Below are 15,432 nucleotides of genomic sequence, written 5' to 3' on the forward strand. Positions count from 1 at the left end.
CAGTAGAGGGAGTTGGCAATCAAGAGACTCGGATCTTTCCAAGGTGGGAGGGATCTGGAAGAGAGCCTGTGTTCCTTGGTCAGGCCTGGCTGAATGCTGACTGTCATTTCCCTCCATCTGCTTTGTGCTATATTCTATTCTTTTTCCAACAGCCAGAATTATATTTGTTGCCAGGCACGTGACATTGGCAGGGAAGTTCTGAGTCTCAGAGAGCAAAGCACAGAGAAGTCAATGAAGGAAGAGGGGGGTGAACTTGGGCATGGCACGCCATGGCCCTCGGTGAAAGGGCGAGGGGAGCACTGCAGACAGGCTCGAAGTTCCACCTCTCCCTTTCCTAAGAATATGAACCCACAGGCTTGAAACTGGTAAATGAAAATCTATTTTACAGTTCCAATTAACCCAGGAGATGAACAATTATAATGTGAAGGTTCAGAGAAGGGGGAACATGTGAAATATATTTCCAGGGTACATGCGTGTATCCATGAAAAGTTTTATGTATAATACACACGCCCTTTGAAATGTGACTATCAAAGAAAGGGAGACGATTGAGAGATCAGAGCTAAATAACACAGTTAATTTGAAATTCAATGGGCTCATTTCCCATTTTCTACAAAGTAGGCTTCAAATTGCATCTTTAATGGGCTCTGTGAACTTCCAAGTGTGAGACACAGTCTGCAGCAGATGCTACCCTACGGTGCTCTCTCATCACTGATCCCTTTTCCTTTCAGGAGCAGCTCATAGGATTGCTGGGAAATGTTCAATCAGAAAATATCTTAAAGTTCCTTCAGCCCTGAAATACTATGACCTCAGAAGAAGTCCAGATTTTTTTTAAGATTTATTTACTCATGAGAGACAGAGAGAGAGAGAGAGAGAGAGAGAGGCAGAGACCCAGGCAGAGGGAGAAGCAGGCTCCATGCAGGGAGCCTGACGTGAGACTCGATCCCGGGTCTCCAGGATCACGCCCTGGGCTGAAGGCAGTGCTAAACCACTGAGCCACTTGGGCTGCCCAGAAGTCCAGATTTTTAAAGACAAATGAATATGCTGAAGAAAAGTGTTCTTTCAGGCTCCCAAACCCTTTAAAAACAAATCTTACGGGTACTTACTAATATATGTATACAGGGGACTAATAACTCGGATGAGGGAAGCTAAGACTCCTCCTACTCTCATTAGCTGATCACGGTTACAATATTCACCATTCACCACTCCAACCAGTGAGTTCATTTGTCAGCCTAATGGATTTCTGCAACTTATTTCAGTTTCATGAAAAAATATCTTTCTCTTTTGTCAAATGTGCTTTATAGATAAAGTGGAAACTCCTGCATCAATGAAATGCAAGAGTTGGCAGAAAGACACTTTAATTTTGTAAATTAGACACAAATTGACCCACAGAATTGAGAGACTGACATAACACAAGAAATCGTTGTGGGTAGGTGTATATTTAACTGTACCCAAGACTGTTTTTAAGTCATCTCAGAAACAGATCGTGTGGTAACTTTCTTGAAAAAAAGATTGTGAGAAGACCAAAGATAGAGGTCACCTGTAAAAGCACAGATCACCATTAGTGCCTATGGCCACACCTGCTCTTCTAGGTGAGTCCTAAGTAGTCCTGACTGTGCCCTGGAGTTACCTGTGGACCATTATGAAACATAAGTGCCTGGGCCCCACTCCAGGAAATTCTGACTCAGCAAGTCTGGATTGAGTCCAGCTCTCTGGATTTTTATAAAAGTCCAATGGTGAGAGGTGCCTGGATGGCTCAGTTGGTTAAGTGTATGAATCTTGATTTTGGCTCAACTCATGATCTCAGGGTCGTGGGATCGAGTCCTGTGTCGGGCTCCACACTGGGCATGGAGACTGCTTAAGACTCTCTCTCTCCCTCTATCCTGGCCCCTCCTCTACTTTGTACTCTCTCTAAAATAATAAATAAGTAAATTAGAAAAAAAAAAGTCCAGTGGTGATTTTGATGTGTAGTAAAGGGTGAGATCCACTGTACACCTTGCAGGATATGGTGGGCACTGCGGTGTGCTGCCTAAATGCCCTGCCCGTGGGCTTAAGACAGCCATTACCTTCCCACTGAGAGTATTGGCTGCCGACTACTCACAGTGAAGATCTCCAGGATTTACCCTCCTTGGTCAAAGGGACCTGCCTCACCCAAGGTCATGCTCAATTCCTCAAGTCAGCCTATACCTGATGACTGGTTAATGGGAGGAGAAGACAACAAAGGCCCAACCTCCTTGTCTCAATTTGTGCTAATGCTGAAGGACTCTTCAATCTTGAAGTTATGGGGCCTGGGGCGAGGCATTGGGTTGGAAGTCTCAAAGCTATTTTTGCCTATTGCTGTTAGGGGCTTAGTCAAGTCACATCACCTCTTGAATCTTAGTTTTTAACTCTACAAATGGAGACAGCAATGACAATAATAACAGTAACAACCACAAGGACTGAATGGTCTACTTTCAAGAGTAGTTGTGAAGATTCAGTAAGAGTCTATAAACTATAAATCATATAAAATACTGGTGATTACTATTGTAAAATGTTCTTAGGTCTAAAAATCCCTATATATTATGTGGGAAAAAAAGATGTTAAAGTTCCATGTGACACTGGAAGTAAAATGATGTTTTAATCTCCAAAATGTGCATATATTTAACACTCTCCATTGCATGTGTTCAATGAATTGAAGGAATAAAATGTAATGGTGTTGTTTATTTGTTTTGTTGCTTTTATACAGAGCTAAAATCAGCCATAAAAAGAAGTAGTCTGGCAAACCATGAGAGACTCCTAACTCTGGGAAACAAAGGGTTGCAGAAGGGGAGGTAGGTGGGAGTATGAGATGACTGGGTGACAGGCACTGAGGAGGGCACTTGATGGGATGAGCACTGGGTGTGATACTATATGTTAGCAAGTTGAATTTAAATTTAAAAGGGGGGGCAAGGAAAAAAAGGAAAAGATTAGTAGGAATAATATGCAAAATTGGGGATCCCTGAGTGGCTCAGCAGTTTAGTGCCTGCCTTCAGCCCAGGGCATGATCCTAGAGTCCTGGGATCGAATCCCACATCAGGCTCCCTGCGTGGAGCCTGCTTCTCTCTCTCTCTCATGAATAAATACACAAAATCTTAAAAAAAAAAAAAAAAGAAAGAAAAAAGAAGTAGTCTGGGTACCAGGACAACTCAGTGGGGAGAGAACTGTCTTTTCAACAAATGGTGCTGGAACAACTATATATCCCCATGTAGAAGAATGAAGTGGGATTGCTATCTTGCACCATGTCTGATAAATAACTTAAAATGAATCAAAGACCTAAGTGTAAGGACTAAAACCATAAAATTCTTACAGGAAAAGAGGTGTACATCTTCACCATCTTGGATTAGGCAGTGATTTTGTAGCTACAGAACCAGAGCAGATGCGATAAAAGAAAAAAATAAACTGGACTTTATCAAAATTAAAAATCTTTGTCTTTCAAAAGAGATTATCAAGAAAGTATAAAACACCCTGAATAGGAGAAAATATTTGCAAATCTTAAATCTGATATGATCCTTGTATCTAGAATATATAAAGAACTCTTAATAAAGAATTCAACGAAAAGACAACCTAATTAAAATATGGACAAGAATATATATTTCTCCAGAGATAATACATGAAATGGCCAATAAACAACAACAACAAAAATACTCAACATCATTAGTCATTAGGGAAACTGAAATCCGAACCACAGTGAGATATCATTTCACATCTATTAGGATGGCAATAATCAAAAAGAGAGATAATTATAAGTATTGGCAATGATGACAGAGAATAGACCATGGGAATGTAAAATACTGTAGCTGTTTTTGAAAGCATTCTGGCAGCTTCTCAAAACGTTAAACATAGAATTACCATATAACGCTGCAATTCTACTTCTAGACTAATAAAAATATGTCTGCACAAAAACTAATACAGAATATTTATAGCAGCATTAATCATAATAGCCGAAGAGTGGAAAAATCCCCAATATCTACCAACTGATGCATGGATAAACAGAATATAGCATGTCCAGAAAATGGAATATTACCTGGCAATAAATATAAATGAAATACTGATAATATCCTATAACACAGATGAGTCTTGGAAACTCATCTGTGTTAAATGAAAGAAGTCAGTCACCAAAGACCACCTACTGTACGATCCCATTTATATGAAATGCCCAGACGAGGCAAATCTACAGGGAAAGAAAGTAGGTTAGTGGTTGCAAGAGGATTAAAGCAAGGGGAAGTGGGTAGGGACACAGGGTTTCTTTCTGGGATGATGAAAATGTTCTAAAACTGATGAGGTACAGTCGCACAACTCTGAGAATATACTAAAAAGCACTTAATTATACACTTTAAAAGTGGGTGGATTGCATGGTATGTGAATTACATTTTAACAACATTTTTATTGGAATAAATAATCCCAGGAGCTGAAGAAAGAAGATGGAGGGTAACAAGAGTTTAAATATAACTCACGGAAAAATATGATGACTATTTTGCTTTGATTTTTAAGTGAACACAGCTCACTGTCTGCCACTAAATAAATCAAACCACGATCTAACGGCGTGGGAAAGAGACCGGCCAGGAAAAAATGACTGTGCCCTGAAAGAATTCAGATTGCTTCAAAAATGGGACTCAAAATTCTCAGGAACCGAAATCAGACTTAAGGAACCAATAACCTACTGCTAGCTGAACCCGATTTATGCCTGCTAGGAAAAGACAGTATTTTAAAATGGGCTTTCAAAAGTCATTTCAGCAGGAAATACGAGAACAGCTGCAGTAACCACCCCTACCAGCACGCCAAAGCCTTACCTGTGAGCTTTCAGTATCCTCTGAGCAATGGCATCACCTATCTTGTTGAATACAACTTTGTCATCAGCACAACTTATGAAAAACTGGTTCTGTAAGAAATAGAGAGATCATGTAAGTCTTTCTTATCTTGGCAGTGTGTGTATACATGGAGAGTGTGCTCTATAACAAACACTACACTGATATTTTAAAGAAAAATGTGTCACGTAGCAGACATGTTCTTAGTCCTAAAAGCATTTAGGAAAGTAAATGACACAGACTCTGGGTCTCGTGTATTTCTGGGTAAGATCACATATAATATCTTAGTCCAGGGGGAGGCTACACTATTATTTCATCATGTGAATTCTTTGTAGCTTGCACGTTAGAAAGGTGGGAACATTCCAAATTTAATCAATAGGGACACTAGGTTTACAGATCCGTGACTTGTGTACATCCTCATGATTTAAAATCCTATGTTGGTAAACTTTCTGTCTCATGCTAAGTTGACCTTTCTAACCAGGTAGACAGTAGAATCCTGGTTGAATTTTTTCCACCCATTCTCTATTGTTTCCTAGTCTCTGCTTTTGCCTTGCCTCATCTGTTTGGGTCACTTATTTTCAAATTCCTATTTTAAGTAGCTTCAAATCCCTTTCACAAGTATGTTTCCTACATATAAATACATCAATAAACCAGAAGAAGAATTTTTTTCATTTTTTTTCTCTAAGTAACCTTACTATTCATTTACCTGTAAAACAGTCTTTAAAATTCTTACCAAAAAACCCGGTAAACATTATTATCCTAATGCTATGAAAGATTTAATGACTAACATAAAGAAATGTTAGTCATTAGGTACAAATATGATCACTACTACATACTTATATACGTAGTTATAATACACCTGTAATTTATAAGTATAATCATCATAAGCAATCTTTGCTAATCATCCTTAAGAGACATATAAGCAATGCCTCAAACTAGAATTATCATCCCTTTGTGACATCATAATTTTTACTAGTTTACATGTTTTTATACTTCGATGTATAAATCTTTAAACTGCCTCCTTAAGACAAACTTATCAGAAGACATTGTGTGGGAACTCATCTGAGAATGTTCTTCTTTAAGGCATTGAACAATAAAAATTTCAGCGGCAACCAAAACATGTTTGTTTTTCTGAATTCGTATTACAGAGCAGCTTAGCATTCCTCAGCAGCTGTAAACACTCGCTGGCCACATGTCAGGGCCTGTTCTCCCTTTTGGGGGCGAGTGGGGTACATGCCAACCACTTACCTTGGCTAGAGGTGTAACAACCAGGTTTGTGTCCACAGCCATGTGTATCCACATGGCATCATGGACCTCATCTAGGACTGTGGTAACACTAATTTAAAAAAAACAAAAAAACACCTGACTTAATGCTACTAAAAAGAGATAAAGCAAAAGGTTTCTGGGTAATGCATGAAGCAGCCATTAACATCTTATATAGTGATGGTATAATTGACGAAATTATCAATACTAATTGTGTTAGTACTACAAAGCTCCAGACTTTGATCCTCAAAGTCCTTTTTCTGTGGCATCGTCCCATCCAGGATACTGTGTTGCACCTAGCCTGCTAACTTTAAAACTCAGCTTCTCTTTTTCTAGGTCTGTGAAATAAATAAAGCTCTAATTCCTTCCTACCTGCCCTCTGTGAATAGTCACTGCCTGGAAGTGGAGAGGGCCAGATTCAAGGGGAAGGAATACAGGGCTAGGATGGTTTTCTCCAGGAAACCCATCTCCCTCCACACATTAAAAAAAATTTGATGGGAAAGACAAGATGAAAATAAAGAAGTCATTACATGACTTTTAATTTTTTTTTCTGAATTTTCCATATGCCCTGAGCTAGCTTTCTATCTACTTTAAAGTACAATTCAGGTTCCCAAACTAAACACAGTGTCCCTAGGTTTTCTCCTATTCTCTGAACACAAACTCTGGGATCTGACAAAGCTTTAAAATGAACAATGGTTCATACAGGATTGATGTTCTCACATCTTCCCTTTCTATATGTTGCTTATTCCAATATTGCCAAACCAAAGGCATCCAGTGGCCCTATATTAGCCACTTACCTTGGTGTGTGCTCTCCTGAAGCAGCATATGCCTCACGTTTAAACCGTCTCACTCAAGACACATAAAAACTCACCCGTGCTATAGTATTTTTGACTAATAATATTATAGTGAGTTGACACACTTTAATAACAAGAACTTGAGGGACTCCTACTGGAATCCCGAGTTAATGAAAATTCACAGTGAATGTCAGGTATGCTGGAGAGGTAAAAGTTCAGATGACTTGAATTCATGGCTCCACATATGCTGATTAATGCAGCAGACCCTGGTTTGGGGGGCCCTGTGGTCTCTGTAAGCTATCTATGGGAAGGCAGGGTGTCACAGTAATTTACACAAACAGGACTTACTTCTATATAGATATAGTGTTTGCTGTTCTCTATCACGTTGATGTAAGCAGTGTGGATGGACTCTTCATGGTACTTTATACCAGCCGACCAATCAGCAGCGGAACGGAGCAACTGCAAGGCAGCAATCAGAAATGAGCAAACAATCAAAGACGACACCAGATCTATCAATGAAATCAATCCTTTTTCTTCTACACGACTGAATGGTTACACTGACTTGGGTGTCATGCATGGGCCAAGGGAGAGTAGGCGGGTGGGAAACTGGTCCTTGGAAAGAATCCACAAGGAAGGAGCCTGAGAAGTATATATCAGAACCTGAATATATCCTCTCCCTCCCAGGATTATCTTCATTCAAAACTGGAAACTAGGATGTGCAGTGTCTACCAAGAGTATGGCAAAAGTACCTCTTTTGGTGGCTGGGAGTAGAGTGACCATTGGTATTCTTTTTCCATTATGGTTCCATAGTTATACCAGAATGCATGTTATTCTGGTGTGTTTATTAATAGCACCATTTTTACTCTCCAAAATGTCCTGTTTTGAACCATAAGATATGGTCACCCTAGCTCTGACTTGATAATGTGTTGATTCCTTTTCCCCCAGATAGATAGTGTTCAGATTAATACATTTTAAAACACAAATAGGTTCATTTAGATAAATAATCCTGACTTTGTCTTTAATTAGCTGATTCTTGATGTGTTTCCTCATTGCTCGTCTTTCTCATTCATACTGCCTCCCCCTATTCAGACACTCACCTGCTAACCCCCTGGATTACATTAAAGCTTCCAGCTCAGATACCTGAGTATATGTTAAGTACATTGATACCTAGTGGGACTGCCTAGGTCAAAGCTTAGCTCCAGCACTCAGTAGCTTTGATCTGGGTCAAGTTTCTCAAATTCCTTGTGCTTCAGATTTCTGTGCTATTAAATTATCTATTTTATAGGGTTCTGGAGAGGATTAAATGAACTACTACTGTGAAGTGTGCAGGAGTAAGTGTATACCTAGTACACCCAAGTATATGCAGTAAGTGGTATATAAGTGCTTGCCATCATTTTTTTAAAAGATTTTATTTATTTATTCATGAGAGACACAAAGAGAGGCAGAGACACATGCAGAGGGAGAAGCAGGCTCCATGCAGGGAGCCCAATGCGGGACTCGATCCCAGGATCCCGGGATCATGACCTGAGCTGAAGGCAGATGTTCAAACACTGAGCCCCCCAGGTGCCTCAGTGCTGCCATTATTAATGAGAATATTAGAGGATGCACTTGAGCTTTGGCAGATCATGTCAGAGACCTACAGAGGCTGGCTGTACATGGGAGGGTGGACTAGAAGACACCCAAGCCTTTATAACTAAGGACCGCTGTTTCACTTTTTCTTGTATTGTAACTGACTGTTGTGCAAAGTCGGGCATACAGTAGGTGCTCAATAAATATTAATTGGTTTTCCTTAAGTAATAGCATGACATTGCAGAAGAATCACAATAGAGATAGATTTGCTATTCCTGATTTGAAATGAATATTGAAACTGTCTCTCATGAGGCCAACTGAAATTGAAAACAAAAGACTGGCTCCACATTATTAGGAATACATAAAGTGATCCACGGTGTAATTGGTTTTATGTCTGCTATATATAAAAGATCTTGTAAAATTCTTGATCTAATGAATAACTTTAAAAGCTGCAACTATAACACTAGTGAAACTCAGACCTAGTCCTTACTAACATCATTGATTCTATCCTCAGAATATTCTTTACTATGAGGCATTTATTACAAAATAGCTTCCCTCAAAAGACGTACTTAATTGCATCAGATGACTATGTGCCACTGGAACATTTAATTGTGAGTGGTGATAGTAAAATACCTCCAAAGAAAACTCATAAGGAAAATTTAAATAAGTTTGATCTGCACTGGGAAATTTATCTTGATTTCACCTCATCTCTAGGGAACCGGATTATTGTCCATCGGTAGAAATGACAATGTTTTGAAGAAATAGAAGTTTTCCAGTTGCTAGTCCACTCAGATTTATGTTAAATTTTGTTGCTGAGGGGCACAGCCCTGAAAATGGAGGCGACCTTGAGAAGGTTCTCCACTACACATACTGATCCAATTCTACACAACTTTGGGAACAATATATACAATTGCAGAGTACATTGGACAGATAGAAACTCTGGGGATCTGTGCTACAGCTCTGCCCTTACCAGCTCTTTCACCTTCAACAAGTCATTTTAATATCAGGAAGCTTGGTTTCCTCCACTGTACAACTAAGATCTCTCTCTCTCTCAATCTCTGCCCCCCCCATACACACACACACACCCATGTGCAAGTGCACACATGTCCCACAGTCTCTGGGTGAAGAAATAAATGGCATAATAAACACATGGCAATGGCACGTGGAGCAGAGGAAATATTTGATGTGTTGGATTTCTACCTCTAAGAACTTATAGGTGAAGTTTTATACCACCTTTGGTGGTCACTTCTCAGTCTTCCCTGCAAATCCAGAAACCTTATATTTTTCCATTCCTTTCTCACTCTCAAAATTTGCCCTGATTAGGGTATTGAATAAACTCATTTACATAAGATATAAATGAGCAGTGCCAAGTAGGTTTCAAGTCTAATCAGTTTGGAGTAGTTTCCTGGACAGCTATGCCAAAAAGAGGCTCCTAGGAACTAGACACACTGGGGAGGAAAGCTAAGATTGATGGCCGGTGGCTCCAAGAAGGGAAAGCATGCAAATCATGCATTTGCCCTCTTTCCTGTGAAAGATGATGGTAAATGTTTCTCTTTTAAGATGCACTTAAATGTTTAAAGTAAGTATATTTGTAGGGCAAAAGAAGAACCTGAAGGACAGCGTAAGCCAAGAAAGTAAAGGTGGGGGCCCTGATTGATGCCTATTAAACTGCAGCCTGTGGGAGATTGCCCCCCTTCCGGGGGTTCAGGTCAGCATCAACAATCCGTTGTTTGAGTCGAAACCACTATTGTTTTCTCACAATGAAAATTCATTTTTTTATTTTTTATTTTTAAGATTTTATTTATTCATGAGAGACGCAGAGACATAGGCAGAGGGAGAAGCAGGCTCCCTATGAAGAACTCAATATGGGACTTGATCCCAGGACCCCAGAACCGTGACCTCGGCCAAAGGCAGATGCTCAAACACTGAGCCACCCGGGCACCCCAACTCATTTAATTTTAATAAGTCATCATTTTGTATTAAATTTGAGCATATCTTCCAAGTAATACAGAGAAAAATAACTTGGCGTTACTATTTACTATAATTCTAAGTAGTTAAAAATCTATCAACACAAGAAAAACTAAAAATGCAGATTTCCCTTTGGTCCTGCCTCTACCTTTAAAGCAGGGAACTCAACTGCTTTAAATGCTTGATGGTCTAGAAGGTTTGTAAACAGTCAAGGAGGCGAAACTCATTGTGATTAACTCCCTTCTGTTTTAAATTTAAGATTTACTCTCTCATTTTTCTTAACTGGTCTGACCAATGTGTCTCACATTTCTGTTTTAAACCAGTGTAACTGAGACAAGCCTCAGACCCCTGCTTACACATGCAGAAACAGGCCTTATCTCACTGGTCCCAAGTATTCTGAGAGTCAAATCTAACCCTCACTTTTCAAACCTCAAGCTTGAATACACAATTGTAAAGCCTATAAAAAGACCATATTTCTAATTTTATGTTTTCGTCTTCAAACTGTAACTGGAACCAGTCATTTTCCTTTGTATTATGTCCTATTTTTTTTTTTAACCTGAAAGATCGCCTTCTCGGGCAAAATAGGTGAAGAGGAGTAAGAGGTCAAACTTCCAGTTATAAAATAAATAAGTCACAGAGATGGCATAGAGAATATAGACAATGATATTCCATACTGGAATAATGTTATAGGGTGACAGTGACCACACTTATCATGGTGAGCACTCGGTAATGTACAGAATGGCTGAATCATTTTGTAAAGATAGATAGATGATAGGTAGATAGATAGATGATGAAAGAAAGAAAGAAAGAAAGAAAGAAAGAAAGAAAGAAAAGAAAAGAAAAGAAAAGAAAAGAAAAGAAAAGAAAAGAAAAGAAAAAAAGAAAGAAAGAAAAGAAAGAAAGAAAGAAAACCTTCTCTTTTACCCACAAGCCCAGACTCCTTATATACAGTGGGCCCAAGTTGAATATATGGATTGAAATACAGAAATCTCTTCTTGAAGGAAGACTTTCCAAAGTTTCTTAGTATTTGTCCCAAGTTGCTTTCTTCTTACTGTAATGCTTTTCTTCTCTATAAATTCAGCACATATCTTAATTTCGTTTTATTTCCCTAAACTCCCAGGCCAGTCATGGACCACAGACTGTTAGGACAAGAGCCAGCCATATGTCTCTCAAGCAGAAGTTGGCTTCCATGTGGAAGCTCATCAGTGGCACAGGTCGGGAGGTAAGAGAAGCATTCAGAGTGTTGGGTCTCATCCTTCCAGTCTGTACTGAGGAGCACAGCAGGCCAGGAGCACTAAGAAATGGACTCCACTCAAGAATTCGCCTCATCCTATCAAGCCCTTCCTTCTAATGACCACTCTCGTGCCACTGAGTGTCATCCAGTCAGCACACAACATGTAGGAATCCACAACATGTAGCAATCATGTAGGAGGGTGCTTTTTGCCTGAATAGTAGGGAGAAGTTATCTTTGAGGCTGAAGGAGAGGAAGAAACACTGGAAGAATAAAACTTAAAGGGAGAGAAATCTTAGGAAAAAAGGTATAGACGGGGGCTCTTGGGAACCAGAAAGAAGCAAGAAGACAGTTGAGGAAGGACTTGGGGCTGCTGCCCCAGGAGAGGATCTTAAAAGGCAAGCACGCCAGGCAGCTCTGCCTCCCTGAGGCCCTTGGTGGTTACAAGCAGCCGGATCTCTGGGGTGGGGAACCGTCTCTCCCTATGGGCTACCACCTCGGGCACTGGGGTCAGGCTGCCCAGGATCCAGCCTCAGCCACACCGATACTCCCTGAGCTCTTTCAACCTCCCAAAGTCTCACTTTCCTCATCTGTGAAAATAAGAGGTCGCACAAAAGTTCAGTTTGGTGACGACTGAATGAGATAATCCACAGATATTGATGCTAAAGCTTCAGGGCAGCACCGGCAGGGAGTGAGCACTCCCTGTTCATGGGCCTTCTCCCGCCAAGAAGCACAGCAGCAAGTGCAGGAAGGCCATGGCACGAAGACCTGGTCCATAAATGGGAAATAGCTTCCATGTTAGGAAACTGCCTTAGGGGTAAGGGGCCTTCTTTTACCCTTGCCTACCTACTTCTTTTTTTTTTTTTTTTCACAATACATTTTGTGGGCCTTTGGAATCTAGGTTGATTTGAAATCTATACTGATTTAGACACTGATTGAGGAAATCTATGTTGATTCCTACATTGACATCCTTCAGAGAGTCATCTGGCCATTTTCCCCAAGTGTAGGAACAAATTTTTCCACTAATATAATTTGGATGTCATTCACAAAGACCTGTATTTCTTTTCTGCTTAATTTTTTTTTTTAACGGAGAGATAAAAGATGTAATTCCAGTGGAATTAGTTCTCTTGATTTGGCAGGACTTCTCAACAATGATTGTCTAAGGAACGGCTTTTCTCCAATAAGCTGCTCAATTTAACAAAGAGGATTGGTCCCTATGTTGATCCCATATTTTTTCTGAAAGATTTTATTTATTCATGAAAGACACACAGAGAGAGGCAGAGAGAGAAGCAAGGTCCCTGCAGAGAGCCCAGTGTGGGACTCAATCCCAAGACCCCTGGATCATGACCTGAGCCAAAGGCAGATGCTCAACTGCTGAGCCACCCAGCGCCCCTGATCCCATATTGATGCTAACTTGGCATCAGGCTTTTTCTTTTCTTCTTCGTCTTCGTCTTCGTCTTCGTCTTCGTCTTCGTCTTCGTCTTCGTCTTCTTTTCTTCTTCTTCTTCTTCTTCTTCTTCTTCTTCTTCTTCTTCTTTTCTTTTTTTTTTTTTTTTTACCTTGAGAGACACGCCAAATGTCCTCTGTCTTGGTCCTTTAAGTGACAATGATAGCATCTGAGAATCTAGTTTGCTCCTTTTAGGGAGAAAACGAGCTCTTTTATATAGTCTGTGCATAAGTGGTTTCAGAGCCATCTCTCCTCCACCCATGGGCCCCAAGTCCTTCTCCTGCTTTCTTCCCTAAATGTTCTTGGCAGGCTTCTGAGAATGCCCAGTTTGGAGGGGAAACACTCAAGATTATTTTAAAAGTGTCAGTGGAAGTTGCTGAAATCAGCTTTCAGATTCAGACAACTTTTTTTTAGTAGCAGAAATCCGTGTTGGTGGGGGCGGCCTCCGTTCCCCCTGCCCTGGCTCCGGCCTCCCTGACTGTTCACCCTGGCCGATTATGTCAAGCCTTCTGCGACTGCTGTGCATCGCGGCTGGTGTGGAATTACCAAGGATGATGGGGCCCAATGTTTTGGTGTTAAAGAATTAAGTAATTGGGTTCCCTTTTGCAAATAAAAGAACATGAGTTTCACCTACTATCTACTTTATTACGTCAAATGCTCTCTCTCTCCATTTCAATAAGTACATGGTATAAAGATTTTGTATCCAGGACTACCCTAGTGGCCCACCCAGAAAAATGGAAACTTCTTTGCTCTAAACTCCTGAAAACACTAGGGAAAGCTTGAGGGCTGAAACTAATATCGATATAATCCAAGCTAGTGCACCTTTCTAAGGGCTTTGCGTGGATTCATTTAGCCATCACCACCAGGCCTGTGAGGCAGATGCTATTGGGATCTCTGTGTTATTGATGAAGAAAATGCATACAGAGATGTGAAGCACTTTCCCCAAGGTTGCACAGCTGATAGGTAGCAGAGCTGGGATTTGAACACACTAACTCTAGAATCTACCCTTCCCCTTGTAACCATCCCCTTGAGTTAATTAAAGCTTGTGGTCTCTAAATTTTGTTACGAACAATAAATTGTTAAAAATGATGTTAGAATTTGTTTAAAAAGAATAAGCCTAAGAACGAACTTTATTAAATTGTGTTAAATTTCTCAACTGAGAGTATGTAAGAGTTATTTGGCTATTGCCACATGACAGCTGAGAGCGGGAAGGGCCTGAAAGGACGACAATCAACCCTTTAAATATCAAGTTGCCTACTACACACCAGGTCTTATCTCCTGGCTCCCTTCTGGATGCTCTGGAAAACCAGGAGTTCAGCTAGATTATTGCTTTTGGCCTCTAGGTTCTATAGGCTCATGACTCGAAAACAATAATGTCTAGGACAAGATGAATAATGTTGAGAGCCAGGAAATAATGTGAAGTGAAACAACACCGTGGTCAGAACTTTAGAGAAAAAGAGAAACAGAGCAGGGTCTTTTCTTTTCTTTTTCTTTTTTCTTTTCTTTTTTTTTTTTTTTTTTTCGGTTTCTGATCATCTCAGACTCTCCTGACTTAAAAAAATTGGCATCGCCTGGCTGGGCCCCCGGTTTTCACAACCGGAGTTATTTTGGCAGTTCTGAAAAACATCTTCAGGTTCTGTGAGGTCTAACACTTTTTAAATTGAGGGGGAGTCCTCTTTAAGAAAAAGAATACTGATTTACAAATGCAAACTTTGCATATGCTAGAATTACAGTCACAAGCCTCCTTACTGATCTCCTTGCTTTCCGCTGTCTCTAGTCTAAGTTCTTCATCTGTGTAAACTTTGGGTCCCAAAGTGTGTTCATTCAGAGAGGTGGAAACAGATGTGACAAAAATGAGAGCTCCTCCGTCAGTTCAGCTTGGGAGATTCTCAGCACATTCATTCTTAGCGATTCCCGATCCACACCAGCATACTAAAAGTGCTAAGAAATCCTGTGCTTAGAAAATCCACAAAAACCTGTCTGTCCATGGAAATCGGGGCATAGCTATCAGCATCTCACAGGTAAAGCCAGGTTTGGAAATTCTGATGTTGGTTGGTTTTCAGAAAGCATTCCTATAGCATGCCCCAGGTGAAAAAAAAAATAAGTTCCAAAGTTCACTAACATCTCCAGGATCAGGTCCAAATGAACCGGGCCAGCACCCCAGGCCAACCCCAATCTGGCCTTATGCCGTCTCAACCCCACCCACCTTCCAACTCCTCAAGAGCAAAAGGTCTGAGCCTCTTAGTTCCACCACTGACTGCACAGGCCAGCTTATTGCTTATGAGAGACACCCAATGCTCTGCTCTCGTCCCCACTGCCGGACTCTCACAGCATGCTGGG

At 40.4% G+C, this 15,432-nt stretch overlaps 1 protein-coding gene across 10 annotated transcripts in view; it reads right to left on the bottom strand.

Annotated features, from left to right (window-relative positions):
• PLD1 (phospholipase D1) overlaps window positions 1–15,432 on the bottom strand; it is a 204,424-nt gene that overhangs the window by 44,436 nt on the left and 144,556 nt on the right. For all 10 annotated transcript variants that reach the window (XM_072808073.1, XM_072808075.1, XM_072808074.1 and 7 more), the window contains 2 exons: window positions 7,226–7,336; window positions 4,806–4,894 (listed from right to left, as the gene is read on the bottom strand). In XM_072808073.1, the coding sequence (XP_072664174.1) occupies window positions 4,806–4,894; window positions 7,226–7,336 (200 nt within the window). The remainder of the gene's footprint in view (window positions 1–4,805; window positions 4,895–7,225; window positions 7,337–15,432) is intronic.

This window comes from Canis lupus, chromosome 31, assembly GCF_048164855.1.
Source record: "Canis lupus baileyi chromosome 31, mCanLup2.hap1, whole genome shotgun sequence".
Taxonomy (NCBI): domain Eukaryota; kingdom Metazoa; phylum Chordata; class Mammalia; order Carnivora; family Canidae; genus Canis; species Canis lupus.